Here is a 17,307-nt window from a genome sequence, read left to right on the forward strand (position 1 = left end):
TATTGGGATCTGAAATGACTCCTCCGTGGCCCAGGCGTGTAAATATTCTTTCCACTCTGAGTCTTCCCTGGAGCAGAAGGGAGTCATTTCTTCAGCATGTCTCTCAGTCCTTGGAGGCTCTTCTCTGATTTTATAACAAAATAAAACTGTGATAAGTTCTCGGGTTTTTCATGATTTTTCATGACATGACCCATTTGGGGGGGGGGGGCTAAATTGACACTTGGAAACCCATGATTCATGTGAATAAGTCCCCTTCAACTTTCCTTTAAAAATGGTGAGTGATATGAACTTTGTCTTTTCACCTTGTAGAGCCAAGCAATAAATAACTATGCTCAATAAATGAGTTGCCAGGAGGGACGGAGGGAGAGAGGAAAAGGTGAAAGGGAGGGACAAGAAATCTTGCCTCCGAGGAGGAGAATTAGCTAATAGAATCAAAAGGAAGGAAAACTTTTCTGAGCTTACTTTGCCCATATCTCAGATGAGCATCCTCTGAAACACTCTGGGGATAGCTGGTAGTGACTTAAGGTTGTGAGCTCCCTCTCTGCCTGTAGCATGAGGACCCCTGGATCTAGAGGTCATCATGTGTTGTTGGTCAGCAAGGCTGGACATCCGGTGCTCAGCACCCTCACATCTTCGTATCATAGGAGAGACATGAGGGAAGTGGGCGATGCGGAGGTCCTTACCATCGTCACCCTGACAGCCAGGGCCAAGGAGAATATTTTCATCTACCCTCTTTCTTTTTTCTTTTAAGCTTCTTCTAGTGATAAAAGCTGGAGCAAATTGAAATTGTCAGCTCTGTGGTCTTTAAGCAATAGGAAAAGTACTAGAGATCATGTGAACCACACTTCTGAAAACTTAAAGAAAAAAAATCTAATCTTGCCTCAATAAAAACGACATCATGTCACTGCAATCGGCAGGGGGAAGGCCTGAGAGTTGCTGGCAGTGGCCCAGCAGAGTTCAGGGGTTATGTTGGCTGCGCTGAATTCCCACGGGAAAGGTAGACCCGGAGCACCGCCTTTCAGGTGAGCCTCAGGTCTGTCAGGTACAGGAGGGGCAGGGAGAATGAGAAGGCTCCCCCCCTCAAATCGCTGTTGTCTCTGGCTCTGCTGTAACAGCCAGGCAGAGGCAGGTCCCTCCACCCCTTCTCTCCCACCTGCCTCTCTTCCTGATGTGGCTTTGGCTGTGTTCCTGTCTTTGGCGGACTTTGAGGGACAGAGAAGACAACAGCCACCCTGGGACATCTCAATGACAACAAACCCCTTGTGAGGGCACAGACCCAGAGCCAGGGAGGGTGGCACCAAATGCCCCAATTCCACTCAAGTGTAGAGTCTTTGCAAACTCACCCTAAGGGTCTGTGCCAAAGACAACAATAAAAATGGCAGGTTGGCCATGCAGCAGCCAGCCATTCTGCACAGGAGCGCTTTAGCTCTGGAAGTGCAGTGCTAGGAGCTGGCTTCACAGGGCCTCAGCTGACCTTCAATTGTCAGTTACCATCTGCTCCCAGCCACTGACTATTTATTAGCAATCCCCAGATGGGTATATAAGGTACAGGTAAGGATGACTGCCCCTTGGCAGGGCTTGGGGGACAGGGTCTACAGACAGAAGGACTACTGTTCAGGATCTACCTTTTTGGACAGTTTGAAATTTTTAAACATGTATATTTAAGTTAAATTGTCTAACTTTTCAAAGTGGCCCTCTCTTAAGTGTACAGTGGCCCAACAAAAGGAAAGCTGGAATTTCAATTTTACTTGAAAAGTTGGGCAGAGAAAGGGGCAGAAATGTGACTTTTATATTAAAATAAATATGAATATATGGAGAATATAATGCAAAATGTACTTGAAAAGTAAGAGGAAATATAAAATTTCCCTTCTTGTGAAATGCCATACACCAACTTTAGCCACACACAGGCTGAAGGCACACTTGGTGTTCATTCTTGTGTTTAAGGGACTCTGGGGTCCCAGGGCTCTTTGTGTCACCTCCAGGAGTGACAGATGTGAAGCAGAGTAGAATCATTGCCTCCAACTTATAGTGCAGCTGTTTGGAGTGAAGAAGTGGGGATGGGGCTGAGTCTTGGAGGCAGGGAATGTCTTGGAGAGCTGAGGGCACTGAGGGAAGGGAGATCTGAGGGACAGTTGGTCTGAGGGGAAGGATGGCCCTGGAACAGAGAGGGCATGTTTGGTGGGCCAGATTACAGAAGGCTCCAGTGAGCAGCCCCAGAGCTAACTGTTGCTCCAACTTGTCCCTATAGCCCAATTCATAAATATAGACATGTTAAGGCAAATCCAAAAATCACCATTAAGGGCTGGGGGTGGAGTTCAGTGGAAGACAACTTACCTAGCATGCAAAAGACCCTTAGTTCCATTCCCAGAAAAAAAAAAAAAAATCACCAAGAGACCACCCAGTAATAATTGCCATGGGCAAGATCCTTCAATGGAGTCTAAGTTTAGTGGCTGGAAGTATAAGCCCCATGTGTCCCACTTTAAGACAGGTCTGCATCTCCCTTTATGGATTCCTGCTGGAGCGTCCCCTTGAACAAGGGTAAATAGAAGACAGCAGCGAGCAAAACTCTAGGGAAGGGTGCTCTTTAAAGCCCCATAAAGAAACTCCCTTGCAAAAGACTGGCATGGGGTCACCTGTGGAGACAGGTGGGAGTGGGGAATGAAAGCTCATGACATGGAAACCAGGGTGAAAACTTGTTTTGAACCTATCAACAAGTGAAAGGAAAAATCTATAATACTCAAAAGCCCTTGTCTGGGTCATTCTATACAGTCTTATTCTGAGAGAAAGCAGCAGGCCCCATGCAGGGTATCAAAGATTGAGATCCCATGTTATCGCCCATTTTTGCTCAAAGAGCTCTGCATATTTGGGTGTTATTTTTATCTTCTCCTTTCATTTATTGTCTCAAGGTAAACACTTGTGATTCCTAAATGCCTGAAGAGTGAATCAGTATTCCCCTGTTCAAACCAGTTGAGGCCACATCAAACAATAGCCCACTAGGGATTATTAATCATTAAATAGGGGCATATATGAATACTTAGTCAAGGAGACCATTTTTCTTTTCTTTCTTGTCTATTTTTTTTTTTTATAAAATTAACAAAGCCTAAACCTTGACTTTGGCCTGTTCAGAAAAGGAGTATATTTTTTAACCACAAAGACTTGTCAAATTCAAGGCTAACAGGGCAAATATTTCAGGTGGGAAAGTGTTCCTTCCCTTGAGGTCTCCCACAGCCCTGAACAATGGCCTAAATTTCCATCTGTAGTGCCTTCCTTTTCCATATTCACACACCCAGGGAAAATGGATGTTCTCAGTCATGGTTGGTAGATGCAAGCGTCCCTGGTAGGATTGCTGGATACAAATTGATAAGTAGGAGAGCCCAGAGAATACTTGCTCTGTCCCAGAATAAAACAAGTCATTTCAAATATGTTATGAGTAAAACCATGAAAGAGCCTCTCTCTCCTTCTCCCTATCTTATATACATTGCATAATGTCCTCCAGGTCCAAAAACTGGGGCTGTTCTCTCTATAGACCCTAAATCCATGTCACCTCCTACAGATGTGAAAGTGCTGGAACATTGTGGACTTTACAATAAAATGTCTCCTAGCTTTCCATAAAGAAGCATCTAGATGATTGAGTAAACAAATGAAAAATTGAGCACATACAACCCACAGAACCAGGATGACGGGGGAGGGGGGGGGTGGGGGGGTGGGGGGGCGGGGGGGGGGTGTCAGGTTTGCACCAGTTCTCCTGACGTCATTCTTAATTGTCTCTGGTCCTCAAAATGTTCCAGTTTGGGCCATAAATTATATAGTCACCTACACAGAAGGAGAGCAGGAAGGGTCCAAGATGGCTGAAGGTACCTTCTTAAATATCAGATCAAACATATAGGAGAAATAAAAGTAGTTAAGAATTTATATTGAATTTGCAATTTTCCAGGCACTGTTACAGGCACAGTACACGTATTCATCCTCAGAGTATTCCTATAAGATAGGCACTCTGAATATCTTCTCATTAAACAGATAAGCAAATTAAGGTCCAGAATTGTTATGACACACAGCTAGAAAGTAAACAAGCTTCAACATGAACCCAGAAATTCAGCTCCAGGGTTGACTTTTTAGCTACTCTATTACCCTATTTTTCTTAAACATATATATGGATATACATTCAATATTCCTAGTAGAAATAATTCATATCAGTCAAATCTCAGCTGTGAAACTTGAAGCTCACAGAGGCTCTATTTATATACAAGAGGACATTGCACCTCAAATTTACAGCCCCCTATATTGCTAAAACTCAGCATTGTAAATCAACAGGTGTGTTGGAGTGCTCTATGAAAACAGGTGGTTTTGTGTGTTCCATTCACACTTATTCAACCCAATACTTCTGAGCATAGTTACTATTTACTTCTTGACTATACAGAACCTTCCATGAGGAGCTGGCATAAAAAGGAAGTCTGAGGGCAGGATACAGAAGCAGGGCCCCACCTCCTGACCATTCACTAGTTTTGTGCACTGCTGAAATGGCTGCCACCAGACTCACCTGTCCCGGGGGGCCTCCTCTTTTTCTTTTCCAGTCTTCCAGAAAGAACCATGATCTGCCCACTGGTCTTTCTTCCCTTTCCATCTGTTGCCCAGTGGTGGAACCTGCTTAAATTTTACTTATTAACTATACGTAGATATGGCAGGCTGCGGTGACAGCAGGATTGTTTGGGAGCTCAGTATCTCACTTCTTCCCACGTACCTTACCCTGGGAATTGCTTTGTACTTGCATATTGCCATGTAGTAGTGTGTCTTTAATAACCATCAATAAAGATAGGCCTGGGAAACCACGGATGGTCACAGACTCCTCTAAATTCACCTGGTTGCAACAGAGAGGAGCTGTCTGTGTGGGTAATCTGGCTACCCAGAGGTGGTCCCCAGGAGTGGCCAAGTAAACACACCCTTTGATTAAGCAATCAAAGAAAATTTAGAGAAATATGCTGACTCTCTGAGGGTTCCTTGAATCACCAAATATATTCTTAAGTCTGTGTTCATTCATGTGTTTATTTTCCAAATATTTGGAGGTGCCTACTTTGTGAAAGATATTCTACCTACCAAATACCAAGAGGAGATTTGTAGCTTCCTTACCAGAGAAGCAATAGAGATGAAGAATGTGGGAGGTAAGGGGAAATTCTTAGAATATAAACCAAGGATGCCATCACTCTGATAAATGAATAGCACCCAGGAACAAAAGTACCTGTCAAAGTCTGTGCACAATTCTAATTTGCAGAGTAGGTGCTTATAAGTACTCATTGAACAAAATTAAGTTGAACAGACACTTGGAATTACACAGTTCTAACCTGGCTATGCTGTCTGACCACCATCAATATGGGTTTCCCCCTTGATATAAAACAAACAAGCTGAGACTCTACCCCTCTATCTAGGTGATAGGCAGTCCCAGATATCGAGTCTAGGTCTGTCCCAGGTGCAGGACTTTGAGGGCAGGTGAGGAGGGTGTAGAGGGTTGACTAGCCACCCAGGACAAGGAGATCAAATACTTGAATGTGAGTGCTTGGGTTCCTACGTGACTGGGGGAGCTTATTGAGATAAAGGCCACAGCTGGATATGTATATGATGCACGCACAGTTTGACAACCTCCTCCAGGAGCCAGCAACATATTGGAACTTTATCAAGAGACCTCCAGTCAGGTCAGACAAGCCTGGCACACACCAGCATGTTTCCAGAAAGCTTGACCTCCCCTGGCCCTCTCAGATTTCAGCCAAGGCTGGCCTGTGTCAGTCCAATCTTGCAAAAGGAGGGACTCCTTTCCCAACTTCACATAATGTCCACACACTGAGTGAAGCTAAGGGGATCCAAAATGAACTCCATTCTGTGGCAGCTGCCCACAGTGGTGGAAGACAATGGAAATTAACTCTCGGTCTCCCCCCCACCCACCGCCCCTCTGGAACCACCTCTCAGACTGACTATAGAGCAGGATGTAGTCTTCCCATTGCCCCTGTTCCCTGGCATGACTCCAAACAATCCCACAGCCTTTCCCAGTCAGTGCAATTTTATGTTATGCCTATAGCAACACAGACGCACAGAATAAGCAACTCACTAGTGAGAAGTGAGGCAAGTTCGAGGATTCTCCAAGGCCCATCAGCGGCATAGCTGGTGTCCCTTTCTGAGATCTTCCTAGGAAACCTTTCAGAAGGCACTGGGTGCTGAACTAAGCAGCTCTGTCCTCACTCAGGGGAGCCTAGATCATCAGCTGGCAGTGTCATTTCCAGAACATGCTCAGTCATCTTGCTAAGTGGGATTCCTTCTCCCATGTTTCTCTTCTAGTTTTCCTCTACAAGAAATCACATTCCTTCCTTGCCCCTTCCCCCACAAAATGTCCTTCAAATTACTGGGATTGCCCTGTAAATGAAATGGGCAGACAACTCTGGAAATCTTACTCTCGCCCATGGCTCTCCCTGACAAAGAAAATCAATTCTCTTGGCCCCTGAGCTCCTCGTAGAGGTATTATTTTACAGAAAGCCTGTCTGCCACATATCCTGTGTCCCCATTAGCCTGTAGTCCAACCAAATGTCACCTGTACTGATCACGCAAATCCTCTCCCTCCTTCCCTGGGCTGCCCACCTAGCTTCTTCAGTCTAGATAGGTTAGGTGATAAGGCTGCGTATGAGGACATGAAAGTACCTTGTCAACTATCATGTACTAAGAAGTAGGGAGACAGGTGTCTCCAACTTGTGAAAGAGACCAGAAGGTCCCAACCATGCTAGAACCCACCAGGGTCTTGGGCGGCCCATGTAGCAGCTGCCTGAGTCATCATCTCTCATTCTCTGAGCCTAATATCTAGCAGTAAAAATAATAGTGCATATATAGACATCATCCCAACCACTTGTGAAGTCCATTATTTGTCTCACCCATTCCTCTCCTAAATGTGTCATCAGCCAGCAAGCAGCTCAATGTCTCATGTTCACTGTATTCCTAGGATCACATTGTCTGGTCCTGAGATCTACGTTTAGCATCAGGGGAACACAGATTCAGGAGCTGGAATATTCTCTCCCCCAGTCTTCCTTTTAGAGCATAAATAAGGGTTGGCAATAATAAGAAAGAAAAAGGATATGTGGCTTGACGTATTTAATTGGGAGGCAGGCAAAAGGTTTCCTGTCTCCTAGAACTAAGAAATCAAGCTTCCTTCCTTGCCAGAGCATACAGGGCAATGAGCGAATCCAAGAGAGAATCATACTACAGCAAACCTGGAATTGAACCACGTACTGGGAGCTCAGGATATGGCTCAGTGGTAAGAGCACTTGCATAGTGTGCACAAGGCCCCGGGTTTGATGCCCAGCTAATACATGAACTGTGCTCTAGAATGCTATCACAATAATTCACCAACAGATAGCTCATCAGCAATCAAATTAATCTTTGGAATAATGTTAGTAACTTACCATCGATGCCATTTAAAATGTTTGTTTCTAAAGAGATACAGTAGGGAAAGTTCTCGATTGGCAGGTAGAAAATGTGAGTCTAACTTAAACTTTGTTATTCCCCCCCAGGGAAGCTGTTTGACCTTGTGTAAGTCACATCTTTCTAGGCAAAGTTTCCTCATCCATTAAGTGAGTGGGCTGATTCTGTGATCTCTAGGGTCTCTTCCAACTCTTCCCCTGTCCCCAGCTTTCTATATTTTGTGAGATAGCGAAAGGAGAGATGAGGATTATAATTTAAAATATATTGTATGTATTCCTCCCGCATTATTTTCAAGTCCTAAGTTTTACTCAAATGTTTTTTCTAGATATTTTGCTTTTAAATAAATTTGGTCTGATGTCACAATTTGAGCAGTTTATTAGCAGGCCGAGTAATTGTATGCTTTGGGTTTTTAGGCGCTGGGCTTCACCCCTACCTTCCTGAGCCTTCATGGGGCCCCTGGGCCTGCCCTCACATGCCCTAGCCCCTAGCACAGCTTGGAGCCTTTCATACACCAGGGTGTAAGGTAGCATCACTGTGATCCCTGGGCCTGCCCTGCTTCCCCCTGGCCCTGCAGGATTGCCCCCAGAGCCCTGTTCTGAGGTTAGGAGGTTAACTTAGAGCACATTTAGAGCCTTCTCACCACCGCAGCTGTGGCCAGGCCAAATGTGGGAGTTCAGTCATTCCAGGGCGCCCTGCCCCCATCCTGCTGGAAAGGGCTTTCTTGGCAGCCATCCTCTTTCAGATCCCATTAGAAGAGTGCACAATCCCTTGGTCTCACCGGCTCCAGTGGAGTGTTGGGGGCGGGGGAGCATTACAGGCTGCTATTAGCCAATGCTGACAGCTTCTGTTTTCTGCCCCCACCCCCAGTTTGCCTAGTGAGGTCCTGGCTTAGCCAGGAATCAACCAGGCATTTTTTTTTTTTTTTCAGAAGTGGCTACTTATTTTTATCAAAGATGGAATGTAGAGTTGCCCTGTGTCTGCCGCCTCTGCATGGCAACCGGGCACTTGCTCCAAGCATTCCTGAACCCTCTTTCTTCAACAGACATTTTTCTTTCTTGCCTTTCCCTTTCTCCATCCAAACATTGGACCCAGAGCTTTGCAAGTGCTTCAGAATTAATAAAAAACAATGTTGCAGGAATTCAAAATATCTTTATTAATGTCTCTACTTTAAATGCAGGCTTTGGCTGGCTATCTCGGCTCTATAAACCCTGCCCTAAAATTACCCAAGGACCACAGCATTGCAGAGCAGTGGACAGAGCTGGTTTTGCCCACCCTACCCTACCCAGACTTACATAGCTGTGGGCCCTTGAGCCAGTCCCTTTCACTCTCTGGGGCTTAAAATACCCACTAGTAAGCACAGATTGCCAGGATCAGCTTTCTTTAACCTGTTCTAGCCACACAAAAAAACTTTGCAACTCTGCTGAAAATTGTGGATTCTCTTCAGGGAAAAAAAATTAAAAAGGGTGCATTTATTCATGCATTTGAGAAGTATTATTAAACTCTTGATGAAGATGCATATATAGACACATTTAGAATTCCATTTCAGGGGGCTTACAGGCTCCCTGGGGGTTCATAGTAAAAAAAAAATCCAGTCATAAATTCTGTGTTGAACACATAGAGACTCTCATCTAGGAAAGACTATGATAATGATTCCCATAAAGAATCATAAAACTACTAGCCATCCAGATGCCAGAGGACAGAGCAGAGAGACAATCATTATGAAGGTGATTTCCAGCTTCCCACCCCGTCCCAGTCGCCACCCCGTAGGCAGGCACACAGGCAGACATGCATGCACAAGCAGCCTGGAATGTGCTGTTTCTGGGCACTTGGACTGCAAGGAGCTGGCTGTAGCCCTGGCAGAGAGATGACAAACATATCTCTTCTACCCTTGGTTGTATTTTTCTCACGGTCTCTGAAAGGGCTGCGATCAGGTGACATGTGTGGGACTGCCCCCTGCACAGGTGCGGGGCAGGTACTGAGTGGAGGAGAAAATCCTCCCTGTGGGTACTTACTCGAGGCTCTTTCAATAGCCCTCCCAGGATAGCTCTTGGCAAGGCAGCTAGCACGTCCCTGGCAGGCTGCGGGGAAACCGAGTGTGAGAAAGTCAGTCAAGCGGAGGAAAAGGAAAAAAAAAAAGAGAGAGAGAGAGAGACAGAGCGAGGGAGCAAGCTTCAAGACCTCAGGCAAAATACCTTTTCTCTTCTTTTGCTCTTTCCTTTCTGTAGCTTTAAACCAAACTCACAAACCATTCCCATACCTAGGGAACAAAGGGGAGTCTCACTAGAGATGCAGGTATTTGTCTTATGCTTTAAAAGCAAACATGTGATACAAGACAAAAAAAATCTCTCCTTGTGAGTGGGGGGCATGCTGGGAGGAGCCAACCTGGGATCCCTGATTGCATTTGTTGGGCATGATGCAGTGGGAAAGATTCCGTTTTGCTGATATCACAGTGGGATCAAAGAAGTGACCTCCACTGATGCCCACTGTTACATTTCTCTCTTCTTTGGCAGTTGGAGGAAAAGGATAACTGAAAAAATAAAGGTGGTTGCCTACTGAAGCAGAGGCTTCAAAACCCAAACATTTTCTCCTGAGTTGAGGAGCTTACTGCCTCACTGGAGAAAGAAGGGAGAGACTGCCAACTTGGTCCTATTTTCACTGACCAGAATAAGGATATTAAAAAAATAATCTTCGAGCATATTTGTAAGACTTTCTTCATCAATGATTACAGTGGAGAAAGTCAGGGAGCTCGTGAATTGTTTTTATCTTGCCAGATGCAAATACTAATAGCTAAGGACTAATTATTGGTTACTTGGGCCCTCTGTCCCTCCATCTAAGTGTGTGTGTGTGTGTGTGTGTGTGTGTGTGTGTGGGGTTACTGTCTCACTCTACCAAACACTTTGAAAGTAAAGGAGTTACTGAATAACCATTTGACCTAGGGGACTGCTTGTGGTACTGCAATGAGACTCTACTTGACTATATTTCATTCTCCACGCATCATCAGGGATAACAGAATTAGATGAAAAATTCTCAGCCTTGAAGGGACAGGGGTGGCAACCTAGTATTTCATTAGGGCTCAGCAGCAACAGACAGTGGTCCTAACAGAGCTTATAGGCTTTGGCTCTGAAAAATTGGGAAGATCTTGGAGAGGGTTAACAAGCTTACCTGGGAAAGGGTTAGTTCCTTAGAAGAAACTGGGCCAATGCATTTATGCATTTTTTTTTAAAGTCAGATGCTGAGCAGAAACATTTTAAGAAGCTTGTGAAGTTTGAGGGAGCATAGGGCAAAGGAGGCTAACTTCATAAACTCACCATCTTTCACCAAGAGGTTTTCAAATACATGGGAAACCCCACTTTTTTGAAAGCAATAGACAATTTTCTGTCATCACCACTTTTCCTTTCTGTGTAAAGTAAGAAAGAAAAGTCCAACTCCATTGGACCAGGTGGCAGGTCAACAAAGGAAGCTTTGTTCATCACTTCTTCAGAACGAGATAGGGCACAGCTCACTCTGCTGTGTGTTCGTTCACACACACACACACACACACACACACACACACAGACACACCCCAGAGAGTAGCCCAAGGAGCAAGAGGAGTAAAGCAAGCCTGCAATAAGGTAGTTTTGGATGCAGTCTCCAGGGCTGTCCTGGAAGGTGGGAAATGAGGCTTACAAGGTAAAGATGGTTAGAAACACAAGGATGCCTTGGCCAGACTCCAGGTGGTGGGGGGAACATTGGGTTGAAGAGGTGAACTCAAGTAGTTGGATAGTGAGCAGTCAATGCCCAGGTGAGTTGGCTCTAAACAGGTGCTTCTGGGTGTCAGTCTATACCTGTTATTTAGGTGAATTCCCTGGCTTGACCGTCCTAACTGGCCTATCTCCAGACCCTGCACCCACTCCACACTTTTGCCAGGGCCATGTTTCTAAAAGAGAAACCTGTTATCCCTTCTCTGCTACTCAACATTTTATGACTGTCCATTATGCAAAGTCCAAAATTCTCTATAAAACAAAATGTTTAAAGGTCTTGTGTTATGGCTTCAAATTTCTTCTCACCCTGAGCACCAGACCATGTTCCCAGAATAAAGATCCAAGTTCCCAGGATCTAGCCCTTTAATGTCCTGGCTATTTCCAGCCTTGCCAGCCCCATGACCTGGCACATTTCCAATACCCCAATCCTACCTATTTTTCAAGGTACAATGCACAAGCAACCTCCTCCAGGAAGTTTTCCATAGTATCCCAAGTTAAAAGTAATTTAATTCTCCAAGACCTCCATAGCATTTTACCTCTATCTAAACACCTGTTTCCCTTGAACCTAGGACCTCCCAGAGGAATCCTTTAGGAGATCCATATGTCAGCTGTATTCATGAGTGTGTATTTTACTCTGTAGGCTTCCTGTGAGCAGTAACTGTCATATTTGTTCCTGCATCCCCCAGTGAGCCTGGCAATACTATTGTCCAGAAGTGTGGTTTCCTGTTTGGGTTAGGTCCTCCTGATCTGTCAGACCATCATCTAAACCCTACAAGAAAGGGAAACTAAGGAATGCCTGGTGATCAGTCAGAAAATCAGGGTCTATCTGTCTCTGCAGTTGACTGCAGACTCTGCAGGCTGCCACTGTATCTGTCATCGTGGTAATCCCAGGGTTGAACAGTGTCTGGCACTGCGCGTGCGTTCCATCATAAAAGCAAAAGAGGGGCTTGCCCAAGGTCACGTAGAGTCAGGAGCCGCAGAATCTCATCCGGGACGAGATCTGGTGAAATCATTTACAACATTATCTCAGTAGGCAGCCCAGAGGAAGGAAGGAATGAAGTGTCTGAGAAATGTGTGCCAGGCCTCCGGGACGTGCTTGGGGGGTGGGGGTGGGGGGCTACATCAAACAAGATGCTGGGATCCCGGGCTGTCAGTCGGTAGCCCACCGAGCAACTAACACGACTCTCCGGCGGCGGGGATGACTGGGGGCAGATGTGGGCAGATGGGGGCACTGGGGTGGGAGCGAGGGGGCCAGCGACCCGGGCGGGTGGGAGGCGGCGGTGGCGGCCGGTCGGCCGGGACAGCGCGCGCCGCCCGCCCCGCGCGGCAAATCCCCCAGGGAGGCCGCCGCCAGAGCCCTGGCGCTCCCGGCCCGGCGCCCGCCACGTGGCACCCGGCGGCTGCGGCGGCGGCTCCTCCCGGCGCGCGGCCCGGCCAGCCGGCAGCACGCAGCCGCCCGCGCCGCCCGCCTCTTCCCGGCCGCCCGCCGGCGGCCTCCCGGGCGCAGCGAGGGGGAGCTGCCCGGCTGCCCTGGACCCGGGGAAGGGGAGGGCGGCGCGAAGCCGCTTTAACCGCAGCCGCCGAGCGGAGGCAGGAGGCTGACCCGGCCGCTTCCTAAGTGCGGTCAGGCATCTCGTGACCGCGGCGGGCGCCGGGGGCCCTGCGGAGAGAAGCAGGGCGGGCGGGCGGGCAGGGGCAAGGAGCAAACACTGAGGCCCCCACCCCTCCCCCGGGCTATTGCAAAGGAGCCTCTCGGCGGAGTTAAAACCCCAAGCCCGAAAATGTGGTGGTGGTGGGGGTGGGGGGGCGAACTAATTCTCCACTCTCCACCCCGGGGCGTGCGCTCCCCGCCCGGAAGGGCTGACCTTGGCGGGGGGTGGGGGGGGAGGATAAGCGCCGAGACTCGGCTCCCAGCCCGCCGCCCCCTCGGATTCCTGGCCCGGCGGGGCCGGAGGAGGGGGCCCCGGACACACACACACACCCCACACGCAGCGCGCGCCAATGAGCCCCGGCCAGGAGCAGGGGGCGGGGTTTTCCCAGGCTCGAGCACAGCAGCTGCTATTTACCTTCTTGGCTTCTCCCGGGGACTAGGAACCAGCCCCCGCTCACAGCCGCCCGCCGCCGTCCCCCGCCTCCCTGCCCCCGGGGCGCGCGCACACACTCACACACGCACGCACACACACATCCTCCGGGCCGGCCGCAGCCGCGGCGGCAATAAAACATCCTGGCACGTGCTCGGGCTCCAGGCGCGCCCTCGCCGGCCGGCTGATGTCAAACTGCAGCTCGGCTGGTGTAGCTCTTAAAGGGCCCGCGTGTGCTGGGCGCCCGGGCCGAGTTGGCCGCCCGCGGGTTGAGGAGGGGAGAGGCTGCCTCCCTGCCTGCCACCTCAACGTACTGAAGAACTAAGCGCCTGCGGGTGGAAGGGAAAGGGTGGCGAAGGAGCTCGCGCGTCCGTGAGGGCATCGGCATCAAAACCCCCTTGTTCATTTTTCATTTGAAATTCCATTTCCTTTCTACTCCGTTGGAAATTATTCTGATTGTTTCCTGAGGAAGCATGGAGTCCAAAGCCCCAACTCCCGAAGAGAAATAAGGGACTGGGGAGGGGAGGGACGCATTTTAAAAGCCACTTTGCTCTAAAAACCCTGCCAATGTAAAGTGGAAAGTACTTCTTCTGCAAAAAAAAAAAGAATTTTAAAGATCTTTTATTTTCTACATGATCTATTTTCACCCCCCTGAATATCATCATCTGAGTGAGAAATCACTTCAGATATTTTGGTAACATACCTTCGCATGAGTTCCCCCGCTCTTTTTTAACCACCGCAAATATGTTTTTTTTTTCCCCTTGGCCTTCTATGCCTTTTTATTTAAAAAAAAATCTCAAGTTAAATTATTAAAAAGTAGCTGTATTACATATAGCTAAGAGAATAAAGAGCAAAGACCTTGGCCTGGAAAGAAATAGCCCAGATCAAAACCAAAGCGGAAAAACTTCTCTGAAGGAAAGCCCAGAGGGGAGAGTAGTAAAGGGTTAAAATCCTTTTGATTGACGTTGTAGCCTCCGGTGCCCCGGGCTCAGGCGCGCGCCATTGGCCGCCAGACCTTGTGCCTGGCGGCCAATGGGGGGGCGCGGTCCACGAGCGGTGCCGCGTGTCTCCTCCTCCCATTGGCTGAAAGTTACTGTGGGAAAGAAAGTTTGGGAAGTTTCACACGAGCCGTTCGCGTGCAGTCCCAGATATATATAGAGGCCGCCAGGGCCTGGGGATCACACAGGATCCGGAGCTGGTGCTGATAACAGCGGAATCCCCCGTCTACCTCTCTCCTTGGTCCTGGAATAGCGCTACCGATCACCAAGTAGCCATAAAATAATAAATTCTCAGCACTCGCTCAGTAGTTTTGTGAATGTCTCAAGTAAAAGAGACATAAGCAAAAAAAAAAAAAATTTTTTTTGCATGAAGTATTCCAAAAATAAAATTCTCTAGGGATTAAAAAAAAAGGAATAGAAAAAAAATGCCAGCCGATATAATGGAGAAAAATTCCTCGTCCCCGGTGGCTGCTACCCCAGCCAGTGTCAACACGACACCGGATAAACCAAAGACAGCATCTGAGCACAGAAAGGTAAGGGCAATACCTGTATATCTGCAGCCCCACGAAATTATTTGGTGTGTATGGGGACGGGGGGGGGGGGGGCTTTCTCTTTTAAAACCCCGGGGTGACATGGCAAATCTCAAGAGAACTCAGGCTTTTTTTTTTTTTTAAACTCCCTTTACAGTCATCCAAACCTATCATGGAGAAAAGACGAAGAGCAAGAATAAATGAAAGTCTGAGCCAACTGAAAACGCTGATTTTGGATGCCCTTAAAAAAGATGTAAGTGGGGAATGCTGCCTTTAAAAAAAAAATTAATAAATAAGAAGCCCTATTTTCTCAGCCACTAAGAATGAAACCTTCTCGCTTGCTGTGCGAAAATCTTACCCAGCCAAGCACTGCCTTCTCCTAAACAGGAAGGCTGGGCCCTCTTGCCAGGGGTCCGGGGATATGGGAGCTGCGGCCGGAGTTAGGGACCCCAACACTCTGAGGCAGCTGACAGGGGTCTGACTTTTCTCTCTCGCTTCCTCATATGTGCAGAGCTCCCGGCATTCCAAGCTGGAGAAGGCGGACATTCTGGAAATGACAGTGAAGCACCTCCGGAACCTGCAGCGGGCGCAGATGACTGGTAAGGGCAGCTCGCCGCGTCCCCCTCTGCGGGCGTCCCTCTCGCCCCGCGGTGATTTCTTCCAGACTTCCGCCCGTGGTTGTGAGAGGCATTCAGCTACATTTTACTGCCTTGGCTCACTCTCGCGTTCCCACGGTCTGGGTCTTATTTATAGCCACAACTCCAAGTTGTTACTGTTCCGGAAAGGGAGGGAGAGAGGTTGTAGCCCTGAGGTTGTCGGGCAGCTTGGTTGTGGAGGAAGCGGGTAGGGGCGAAAGGACTGCAGACTGTGGTGGGTTTGAGCTGAGTGGAGCCTAGGGTCATCTGGTCTAGCAGTCACCCACACCATCATACCTTCATTGCAGAAGGGAAAATGGGAGTTGGATGGCAAATTGGGTGGCATTACCCAAGGTCACCACGCGCGAGGGGGTGGGGTGGCTGATCTGAGGCTGAAATCTGTTTAAATGGAGCGACAGGGAATGAGGACGTAGTGTCGCGGCTTTGATCACTACGCTAGTGTAGAGAGGTGACTGGTTTTTCTAAATGTACCCTACCCTCCCAGCCAGAGGTAGTTCTGCGGGTGCGTAATCACGGAGGCCCGCCGCAGGGACCTCCCAGGGCGGGAAGCAGTGGCTGTTTGGTGACCGGTTTGTCTCCTTCTGGCCTTTCAGCTGCACTGAGCACAGACCCGAGCGTGCTGGGGAAGTACCGCGCCGGCTTCAGCGAGTGCATGAACGAGGTGACCCGCTTCCTGTCCACGTGCGAGGGCGTTAACACCGAGGTACGCACTCGGCTGCTCGGCCACCTGGCCAACTGCATGACCCAGATCAACGCCATGACCTACCCTGGGCAGCCGCATCCCGCCTTGCAGGCGCCGCCACCGCCCCCGCCAGGACCCGGCGGCCCCCAGCACGCGCCATTCGCGCCGCCGCCACCACTTGTGCCCATCCCCGGAGGTGCGGCGCCCCCTCCCGGCGGCGCCCCCTGCAAGCTGGGCAGCCAGGCTGGAGAGGCGGCCAAGGTGTTTGGTGGCTTCCAGGTGGTGCCGGCTCCTGACGGCCAATTTGCCTTCCTCATCCCCAATGGGGCCTTCGCGCACAGCGGCCCAGTCATCCCGGTCTACACCAGCAACAGTGGGACCTCAGTGGGTCCCAACGCAGTGTCTCCTTCCAGCGGCTCCTCGCTCACGGCGGACTCCATGTGGAGGCCGTGGCGGAACTGAGGGGCTCAGACCACCCTTCCCCTAAATTCCCCAGCCCACCTCTCTCCCCTCCGGACACTAAACAGGAACTTGCTGTTAGGAAAGAAGACTTTTGTGATTAAGTGGTTACTTTGGATTTTTTTGTTTTTGTTTTTAATTTCTAAAAAGTTACTTTTTTGTAGAGAGCTGTATTAAGTGACTGACCATGCACTATATTTGTATATATTTTATATGTTCATATTGGATTGCGCCTTTGTATTATAAAACTTGAGATGACATTTCGTTTTTTACACGAGATTTCTTTTTTATGTGATGCCAAAGATGTTTGAAAATGCTCTTAAAGTATCTTCCTTTGGGGAAGTTTGAGAAAATAAAAGAAAAAAGTGAAGGCTTTTATGTCTTAGAACTGATTATTTCAGAATATGTAAAAAAAAAAAAAAGACTCATTGTAGATTTGAAATACATGTAGTCTGGGAATCCAGAAATTGGCTCTTTTTTTTTTTTTTTTTTAATTAAATCCATGAACGAAAAAAGAGTAAGTTCCATGTAACTTACAAGAACCCATCTTATATGGCTTCCCTGATAAACTTTTTGGTCATTCTCTTCAAGGATTTCAAAAAGTTTAAACTTATTCAGTCCTTGTTCTATTCCTTCTGAGAAAAACTGAACTTATGAAGTTCACTGGATCCAGTCTTACTGCCCATTGCACATTAAAGATGTCTCCTGC

The 17,307-nt window shown here is 48.2% G+C and overlaps 1 protein-coding gene and 1 long non-coding RNA gene across 3 annotated transcripts in view; one reads left to right on the forward strand and one right to left on the reverse strand.

Annotated features, from left to right (window-relative positions):
- The window catches only part of LOC139706774 (uncharacterized), a 30,177-nt gene extending 16,856 nt beyond the window's left edge, over positions 1–13,321 (reverse strand). Inside the window, exons 1-2 of one of the 2 annotated variants that reach the window (XR_011708425.1) lie at positions 13,259–13,321; positions 9,465–9,530 (exon numbers count right to left, since the gene is read on the reverse strand). This is a non-coding gene — a long non-coding RNA (uncharacterized lncRNA). The remainder of the gene's footprint in view (positions 1–9,464; positions 9,531–13,258) is intronic. The other variant, XR_011708426.1, reaches the window with a different exon arrangement.
- Positions 13,322–14,376: 1,055 nt separating this feature from the next.
- Positions 14,377–16,976, forward strand: Hes1 (hes family bHLH transcription factor 1). Its single transcript, XM_027935988.3, has 4 exons — positions 14,377–14,804; positions 14,959–15,054; positions 15,313–15,400; positions 16,051–16,976. Exons 1-4 carry the CDS (start codon positions 14,697–14,699, stop codon positions 16,599–16,601), a joined length of 843 nt encoding a protein of 280 aa, XP_027791789.1. The 5' UTR covers positions 14,377–14,696; the 3' UTR covers positions 16,602–16,976.
- The last annotated feature ends 331 nt before the right edge of the window (positions 16,977–17,307 follow it).

Source organism: Marmota flaviventris, chromosome 8, assembly GCF_047511675.1.
Source record: "Marmota flaviventris isolate mMarFla1 chromosome 8, mMarFla1.hap1, whole genome shotgun sequence".
NCBI lineage: Eukaryota > Metazoa > Chordata > Mammalia > Rodentia > Sciuridae > Marmota > Marmota flaviventris.